Raw genomic sequence first — 10,000 nt, 5'->3', positions numbered from 1 at the left:
TCAGCAGCTGAGTTATCGATTAATTAAAAGAGGCTTGATTTTGGAGTGAGTCCATTAACACTGTAACAATAGGTTTATCTCCATAATCCATGAGTGAGGTTTACTATTTGTGCACTTACCACTAGGATACATCACATAAAAAAACAACAACTAAGAATATTCATTCATTCACTCATTTTCTACCGCTTATCCAAACTACCTCGGGTCACAGGGAGCCTGTGCCTATCTCAGGCGTCATCGGGCATCAAGGCAGGATACACCCTGGACGGAGTGCCAACCCATCGCAGGGCACACACACACACACACACACTCTCATTCACTCATGCAATCACACACTACGGACAATTTTCCAGAGATGCCAATCAACCTACCATGCATGTCTTTGGACCGGGGGAGGAAACCGGAGTACCCGGAGGAAACCCCCGAGGCACGGGGAGAACATGCAAACTCCACACACACAAGGTGGAGGTGGGAATCGAACCCCGACCCTGGAGGTGTGAGGCGAACGTGCTAACCACTAAGCCACCGTGCCCCCACTAAGAATATTCAAAGCGTAAAAAAACAAAAGAGCAAACAAGGGAGCTGCGATGGCAGGGAGCCACTGAGCTAATAAACACCTCAAAGAGGCTCGGATGAAACGGCAAGCGATAACAAAAGGAACATAAAACTGGGCAAGGTGGAATAACTGAAGCACAAACACAGCATGGCGTTAGTATTCGGGGGAAGTGGAGCATGGCTGCGTGCTACTGCGTCTTACTGCCTCATTTATCCAAATTCAGCTCCAGTCTTACAGTACGTGAGCGTCTGCAGACTCGTGTTCGAATGCAGCAGCTGAGGCAGGTAGTCGATCCAGAGATCTTCTTTATAAAGATCACCTCAGAAAGTTCTCCCCATCACATAACAGACTTATGTTGAGCCACAGAATGCCCACCATACCCATGAGGTAAACTAGGGTCACCGATCCTACACAGTGTCCTCTGATAGGATATATTTATGGAAAACCTGGTCAAAGAGTAACTTGATCATTTCCATGGCGGTTGGGAGAACCCAGAGTGGCTCAATCTTGTAGGCCATGGAGAACCGATCAATTGTCACCTTGATGGCAGTGTAGCTGAGTGTATAAGGGAGGTCAGTGATGTATAATGAGGAGTCCATCATGTACTGTAGTGTGACCACTGGCATTGGGGTATCAGGTGTAGTACCAACAGGCCTGCATGCAGTTTCCATGGGGGTCCTGGTCTGAGCTGTGCAGGAATTGACAAAGGATTTAAGCAGGAAGGCGCCGCATAGTAGAGAGGATGCGCTGTTTGGCAGGCAGGCACTCAGGTGGTCATGGCTCAGCCAGATAGCGACCATGATGAACTGAGACAGCTTCATGTCCTCCTTTTCGCAAGCCATTTCTGCCTGCAGGGTGAGGATAAGTCCTTCCCAGGAGATGGCCCACAGCGTCACATTGTTCCAGCCACTCTGTGTGGCCAGAGTCCTGAAGTTAATGGTGTAGTCGGCAGCTGAGTCGGCACCTTGACGTAGCTGACACAAAAAGTTGGTCCTTTCTCCTCACTGGGTACTCAAACAGTATGAGAAATGAGAAAAGGACTCGATACCTGACCAACATGGTTCAAAATCTGTTAAAAATTAATATACTGTAAGCACATGCAGTATACTGGACACACATGCTTGGTTCTCATTAGTGATCACAGAGTTAGAAGAACATCTGCTTCTGGATCTGTTTGTGCCAAACACCACCCGAACTGCTGCACACAGCGAAGCACACGAGTGCTGGTGTGACTTGTTAGCTGTGTGCAGCGAGGAGGATCAATTTGTTCTGTCAGAGTACGCCTGGGTATGTGTTTCAGTAGGAGGAAACCTCAGAGAAAGAGAGAGAGAGAGAGAGAGAGAGAGAGAGAGAGAGAGAGAGAGAGAGAGGCTGCATTAAGATTCAGAAAATCATTCACACCAGTATTTTTGCTTTTCTGGTAAATATGTCATCCCTGTCTCATCCACAAACTCAAGGAGCCTTTTGAGACACCGCGCTGTCTGGACGAGGCAGACTGACAGGGTGTAAAGGATTCCACCTTCCACCACCTTCAACAAGGTTCTGTGATCTTTATTTGTTTAAGAACAATCATAACTGCACCTTCTAGCAAGATGTATGTTCTTATCTGGACCGAATTCATAAGTTAAAGATAAAAGGTGCTGATCTACTTTTAGCAGGAGATCTACCCTCGATTTGTCCGGCGGATGCATGCAGAGACGCTCAGCCACGGTGGAGCTCTCGGTATAGAGAGTGTGTGTTAATGAGAGTGTAGAGAACCGTGTGCTAATGAAACACAGATAGAGAGGGCGCTTCACTTACACACCTTTTCATTATTCCTGCTCCAGGAAGCTAGCGCAAATCAATCAGTGGGCTGAATACTGGCTTGTAGATGTATGTGTGTGAGATAGATAGATAGAGAGAGAGAGAGAGAGAGAGATAGATAGATAGATAGATAGATGTGTGAATCCGATTCGCTGTTAGAGATTCCTATTAACAAATAGTCTGATTACACACTGGGCTTTTAAATGATGGAAGATTATGGGATTGGTCTTAATGGGAGTAATATAGTTTAGCTACGGATGGAATAAAGAAAAGTTTTGAAGCTGTCTGAACCTTCAGCAGTAGCACTGAAACACAGTCAGTTGAGCAAACCAACACGTCACTAAGGGCCTTTTTACACCCGGTCACTTTGTGTGTTTTCTCTGATACGATAGCTGTCTGATTTGTTAAAACTGTTCCATTTACATTAGGCCACATAAACGAGTCTCAGAGAATCGGATATTGATCCGATCTTTCTACTCCCGCCCAAAACGATAATATATTTGACCTCATTTCTGGGGTAATTGAAATGGAACACACTTTGGTGTGTGCGGTTTTCAGAACGCAATCAAAAAGAAGACGGAAAAACTCGTTATGACAGTTATGTTACAAAAAACCATCCCTGCATGTCGTCCATGTTATTTGTTTCTGGCACGATGTACTGTACGACTCGTGAGTCACCTGCGAGTGACGTACAGTACTTCCGTTTGGGAGGAGTATAGCGCTGACGTATGTGGCTTGAACAACCACATTCATTTACACCTGTCCAGTTTCATCTGAAACACGTCCCAGACCACCTCCTGAAGGGGTTTGTACAATCGGAGTTATATCCGTCTCCAAAACGGTTCGGAGGGCATTTAGACCTGGTCTTTTTACCATCCAGAAAACGCATGAAGTAAAAAGCCCCTAAATACGAGGCTACAGAGCGACCGGTCCTCTCTCCCTCTGATCCAGGGCATTTCTTTCTAGCTTTGGATCGATAAAACTGCACCATTTACTTTAACATACCGATGATCAATATGAACATCGCTGATAGAAAGCGAGCCCTGAAACCTTTTCCATTGTTCAGGGATCCTCCTGCTTTGATTCAGTGAATTGATGCTTGGTCAGAAAAACATACAAACCACATATTCATTTTTTTCTCTGTTAAATTATTCCAGCTGCCAGTGCATGCGTGTGAGAAATGCTGCACTACAGAGAAATATCGAACACGGATATTGAACGCAGGGTAAAAGCTTTACTGAATGTCAGGGCTGTATTTTAGGCTGGAGATCTGCAGCGAGGAAAAATAACAGCTTCATCCTGACTGATCCTCATCAGGGTTGTGGTGGATATATACTGTAGGTGGTAACAGACCCTGGATGAGACACCAGTTCAAGGGGGATCTTTGGGGCGTTTCTGGTATTTATGCAGAGTTTTCAGATTTGCAATGGTAGGCTTGGAGCTCACAGCAACTCCAGTCAGTAGTCCAACATCTAAACCACTGAGCTACCACCTCCTCTACAACTTTAATTTGGTGTATCTTGTCCACCTGCTTTGGGAGTAGTCCAACATGGACATGAAGAGAACATGGACAGAAATTATGCATAGATAGCCACCTGAGCTCAGATTCAAACCTGGAGCTCTGAGGTGCCAATAATATGCTCACTCATCTTCTACCGCTTATCTGAACTACCTCGGGTCACGGGGAGCCTGTGCCTATCTCAGGCGTCATCGGGCATCAAGGCAGGATACACCCTGGATGTAGTGCCAACCCATCACAGGGCACACACACACACTCTCATTCACTCACACAATCACACACTACAGACAATTTTCCAGAGATGCCAATCAACCTACCATGCATGTCTTTGGACCGGGGGAGGAAACCGGAGTACCCGGAGGAAACCCCCGAGGCACGGGGAGAACATGCAAACTCCACACACACAAGGTGGAGGTGGGAATCGAACCCCCAACCCTGGAGGTGTGAGGCGAACCTGCTAACCACTAAGCCACCGTGACCCACCAATAATATTCAATTCAATTCAGGCTTATTTGTATAGCGCTTTTTACAATTGACATTGTCTCAAAGCAGCTTTGCAGACCATAAACAAGAATAATATAAAGATTAATAGAATGCAAAATTCAAGATTAATATTAGATAGATTTAGTTCACAATGTGTATGTATTTATCCCCAATGAGCAAGTCTGAGGTGACTCAGGTGACTGTGGGGAGGAAAAACTCCCTTAGATGGTAAAGGAACCAGACTCAAAGGGGAACCTCATCCTCATATGGGTGGCACTGGAGGGTGTGATTATAAATATATAGTCTGATAAATGTTGTATAGATGCAAAAGATCACATGGAGTTCACATCTCCTCTTTAGTATCGCAGAGTCTAACTGGAGCTGGTAGATCTCTAGATGTCTCAGGATTCTCAGAGTCGGCCTCATCTCAGTGGAGGTCCGAGATCTTCATCGCACAGAAGACGATCGGAGCTGGTATGGTTTCTGGATGCTTCGGGATGGTAGAAAGAGAGAAGCAGTGGAGAGGAATTAACATATCTGCTGTTCATAAAATGTACAAGTCTGATATACACGTAATAGTGCACAATATTATGGGATGTACAGTATTATGTGTACACCTGACTAAAGAGGTGAGTTTTTAATCTACTGTACATTTAAACTGGGAAAGTGTGTCTGAGCTCCAAACACTATCAGGAAGACCGTTCCAAAGTTTGGGAGCTAAATAAGAATATGCTCTACCGTCTTTAGTAGACTTTGATATATCTAATCTTAGAATATCTACTGATTCATCTATGGATTTTCTTCCTTGGCATCATGGACTCCTGGTTCAGATGTAGAATTCAGCACCTTAAAAAGTTCACCTGGTACCTGAGTTAGCTCAGACCCTCTGTGCCGGTGCTCCTGACCCTATTGGTGTTCCTGACTTCCACAGATCAGGCAGTGAAGCTCAAACACCGAACAAGGGTTAGTGTTCCGTTTCATACAGTTCCTGCTCCTCTGCTCTTCTCCTATCAGCAGTCTTTTTATTGCTCCTGTGATCAGCTGCCAGCTGGGAACAATCGAGGTGGAAAGTGACACTAATTTCCTTCCAGCTGTGAGAGTTTGTTCATGCTTTTGCTTCAGGCCATGTGCACTTGTTGATGTTCTGATCTCTGTCCCACGTGTTTATGGTGTCCCTGTACACGTGAGGGTGGAAATACTGACGGAGACGACAGGAACCAGTACAGTCATTAACACAACCTTTCCATAATCTGCTCTCTGGTCCAAATCTGGTTTCTCCCACCATTTTTATTTGAGTGAAGCATGGAAAATTATAAACGTAGAATTATTGAAACTCAACCTGGTGCGCAGTGAAACAAGAGCTGTGCTAGAAATGAACAACATTAAACATGGCTAATTAAACACCAGCATTCTGTACAGTGTGCATTGTTGTACAGAGTTTACAGAAACTAGCTCAAAAAAGCTCAGCAATAAAAAAGTTGCCCATTTTCCCCTTAATCTATAGCTCTTTGTTAGAAATGAGTCTATTGTGGTGCACAAGCATTTCTTATTTAGTCGTAAATCCAGATCAGTTTAATGCTAATAAAGACACGTGATGCTAAAATCACACAGATCTGCAAAAAAAAAAACCTAAACATTTTGATCTCAGACCTGTGAAATAAATACAATGTTCTCTGATTAATGGGCCTTCTGTCTATCAAACGTTCTGCAGGTCGTTAGCTGACCGACCGTCCGCTCCTTAACACGCCTTTCTATCGATTTGCGTTCTGTTTAAACAGGAGACGGATTAGCGACATCACAGCACAGCAGCAGGACGCGACAGAGCGACTCCGTTTATTTTATTAAATGAAATGCGAAAGAAAGAAAATGATTCGATGATAAAGCCTGTGAGCGTGAATACAATAAGCAGCAGCACGTACCGAACACGTCAGGTTTACACGGTGCTGGAAGATGACGTGTAGAAACAGGACGTGAGGTGGGTTTAATATTGTAGAATAATAACAGCAGGGAATATCGGCGTCTTGGTGCTGGGTTACAGAAGGAACAAACTCAGTGTCTTTAACATTCAGGAGAAACAGCAGAGGACGAGACGGCGAAGGGATCCTGAGGAGCTCGAGCAGAGCCGAGTGCACTTAACTGCTGAGAAAATAATAATTATCTCCGTATGAAAGGCTTTATTTGTTCAACGTGACAAGCGGATTCTCTCCGTTTCACGCCGGTGTGTGTAAATACAGTAGGATGTGTCTTTACCGTGTCTCTGTAGACGCTACAGTAAATCACACACTCGGCTCTACTGTGTGAACGAAGCAGCACTGATCGCTTTACTCTTCCTTTCTGAGGAGCTACAGTTTCCCACGTGCACTAAATCTCTCAGGAACACTGGTGGTGTATTTAGGTTGCAGACTCAGTACAATGAGGGATTCAGCAAGTTTCATGCTGAATAATATTAGACTTTTTTTTTTACAGAACATTGTATTAAGGGGGGCACGGTGGCTTATTGGTTAGCACGTTCGCCTCACACTCCAGGGTTGGGGGTTCGATTCCCGCCTCCGCCTTGTGTGTGTGGAGTTTGCATGTTCTCCCCGTGCCTCGGGGGTTTCCTCCGGGTACTCCGGTTTCCTCCCCCGGTCCAAAGACATGCATGGTAGGTTGATTGGCATCTCTGGAAAATTGTCCGTAGTGTGTGATTGCGTGAGTGAATGAGAGTGTGTGTGTGTGTGCCCTGTGATGGGTTGGCACTCCGTCCAGGGTGTATCCTGCCTTGATGCCCGATGACGCCTGAGATAGGCACTCGGATAACTCTGACCCTAACCCTAGGTTAGATTCTACAGGATTTCCAGGAGATGTGTGAAAGCCGTCATGACGTTTTATTTCCCTTATGTATGACGCTGTATACTCTACAACTGTGACAATGAGTGCTCATGTGGATCAGACTTATTAAATTGATGGTCTGTTTTTTTTGTAGTGACTTTACATTTCCATGGTCCTAAACATCACGCTAATCAAAACAAACTGTAATTGGTTGCTTTAAAAGTCAATCAGACGTCCACTTAGACGGTCCTCGGCTAATCAAAGCTACTGTGGAGTCTTGTCTCTTTACCAACATCTCTCTCTCTCTCTCTCTCTCTCTCTCTCTCTCTCTCTTTCTTTCATTTTCTATTGTGTATAGAGATGCTGTGGGCGGACTGTAAAGTGCTGGAGGCGGTGAGAGGGAGACGAGGGTCACGTCGGGGGTCTCGGCCGAAGCTTTCCTGTTCCTTCTGGTTTGTTCTGCTGTTTGGTGCTGGAGGTTTGGTCCTCTTCATCCACCTACAGGATCTATCAGACATGGTGCTTCAGCAGGGACCAGGTCAGTTACTCTGTTAATGCACACAGACACACAGACACACATACTCACGCAGAATACAACAACCAGCACTGTTTACAAATGAGTTTCTGAGAATCCATACACACATATAATATTTGAGCATCCATACACACATAAGGTTCCATATCAGACCCCAATCCCTCCATCTGTAGCTACTGATACTAAACCACGCCCCCATCTGTAGCTACTGATACTAAACCACGCCCCCATCTGTAGCTACTGATACTAAACCACGTCCCATCTGTAGCTACTGATACTAAACCACGCCCCCATCTGTAGCTACTGATACTAAACCACGTCCCATCTGTAGCTACTGATACTAAACCACGCCCCCATCTGTAGCTACTGATACTAAACCACACCCCCATCTGTAGCTACGGATACTAAACCACGTCCCATCTGTAGCTACTGATACTAAACCATGTCCTATCTGTAGCTACGGATACTAAACCACGCCCCCATCTGTAGCTACTGATACTAAACCACGTCCCATCTGTAGCTACTGATACTAAACCACGCCCCCATCTGTAGCTACTGATACTAAACCACGCCCCCATCTGTAGCTACTGATACTAAACCACGCCCCCATCTGTAGCTACTGATACTAAACCACGTCCCATCTGTAGCTACTGATACTAAACCACGTCCCATCTGTAGCTACTGATACTAAACCACGTCCCATCTGTAGCTACTGATACTAAACCATGTCCCATCTGTAGCTACTGATACTAAACCATGTCCCATCTGTAGCTACTGATACTAAACCACGCCCCCATCTGTAGCTACTGATACTAAACCACGCCCCCATCTGTAGCTACTGATACTAAACCACGCCCCCATCTGTAGCTACTGATACTAAACCATGTCCCATCTGTAGCTACTGATACTAAACCACGCCCCCATCTGTAGCTACTGATACTAAACCACGCCCCCATCTGCTACAGTGTGCGTTTCAGTAAATCAGGAGTTCTGCCTTTTCGTATTTAGATGTAACGATAATGACAATCGTGTCTGAACCACAGCTGAATCAGTACAGAGAGAAACTCTACTGTAGAATAAATGCATTCTGGGAAACAGGATCTCACTCTCTCTCTCTCTCTCTCTCTCTCTCTCTCTCACTCACTCTCAGCTCAGTCTCTCTTATCGAGTAAATCTGATCCATCACCTGATCCAGTTTCTGCTCTTCCTTCCTTTCTGTTGCTGCCACTCATCCGTTATCATCTCGTTATCTCTCGTTTTCTCCGTGTCTTTCCGAGTCGTCGGCGAGAACGGACCTGCTATCGACTCTCCACCGTTCTATAATCTATAAACACCGCTCTGCTCTGTTTATTCCTGAGCTCGTGCTGTAAATTGGATGAAACTGAGTGTCTTTGTGAAGTGAAAGCTGTAATTACAGTACAGACAGACAGGATAAAGACAGAGAGACTCCTCCATTACGTACACTTTACATCTCACGGCTCTGATACTCCATTCAGCTGACGATCTTTCGACAGTCCTCCTGTCTGAACCTGTTATAACGTCACTTTACTTCTAGATCTTTCTACAGTTCTACATTAAGTTAAAGTGTAAATTAAATAGACATTAAAATGTGGTGACAAAAATATGGTGACTGCAACACAAACATAATGGGAGAGAAATGCTAGTATCTGTAGCCTGCAGACACATAACAGAGAAAAAAGCAGCAATTCAGTGCAGGGAAACCTTGATGGACAACTTGATGGACAGACAGAGAGAGAGAGAGAGAGAGAGAGAGAGAGAGAGAGAGAGAGAGAGAGAATAAAACAGAGGCTCTGAGTGATGTGACAGGTATTTGAAAAAGAGGAAGTGAGTATGAGCCACTGCGTCTGACTCAAAGAATGTACTGTATACTGTATATATTATAGTCTACATCCATACTCCATTCTACCACCCTACCCTGACCCTACACTACACCTCATTTCACTCTACCCCTTAACTCTAACCCTTCACTCTACCCATCACTCTACCCAGTCTACTCTAACCCCTCACTTCAAACATCCACTCTACCCATCCACTTTCCCCCTCCCCTCTAACCCATCACTCTACCCCTTCAACTCTACCCCCTCAACTCTAACCCATCGCTCTAACCCTTCACTCTAACCCAACACTCTACCCCATCAACTCTAACCCATCACTCTAACCTTCACTCTACCCCATCACTCTACCCCTTAACCCTACCCCTTCACTCCACCCTTCAACTCTAACCCTTCACTTTACCCATTCTACTTTAACCCCTTACTCCAAAGATTGAATC

At 45.1% G+C, this 10,000-nt stretch overlaps 2 protein-coding genes across 2 annotated transcripts in view; one reads left to right on the top strand and one right to left on the bottom strand.

Moving 5' to 3' along the window:
- The window catches only part of LOC132851482 (carbohydrate sulfotransferase 8-like), an 89,537-nt gene that overhangs the window by 19,439 nt on the left and 60,098 nt on the right, over window positions 1–10,000 (top strand). The window contains exon 2 of the mRNA XM_060878387.1: window positions 7,531–7,710. Within this exon, the coding sequence (XP_060734370.1) occupies window positions 7,533–7,710 (178 nt within the window). The 5' untranslated portion in view covers window positions 7,531–7,532. The remainder of the gene's footprint in view (window positions 1–7,530; window positions 7,711–10,000) is intronic.
- LOC132851483 (general transcription factor II-I repeat domain-containing protein 2-like) overlaps window positions 1–10,000 on the bottom strand; it is a 172,075-nt gene that overhangs the window by 106,488 nt on the left and 55,587 nt on the right. The window lies entirely within an intron of this gene.

This window comes from Tachysurus vachellii, chromosome 9 (assembly GCF_030014155.1).
Source record: "Tachysurus vachellii isolate PV-2020 chromosome 9, HZAU_Pvac_v1, whole genome shotgun sequence".
Classification (NCBI taxonomy): Eukaryota; Metazoa; Chordata; class Actinopteri; order Siluriformes; family Bagridae; genus Tachysurus; species Tachysurus vachellii.
The sequence above is the reverse complement of the archived record's forward strand: the minus strand, read 5'-3'. Positions and strand labels throughout refer to the sequence as shown.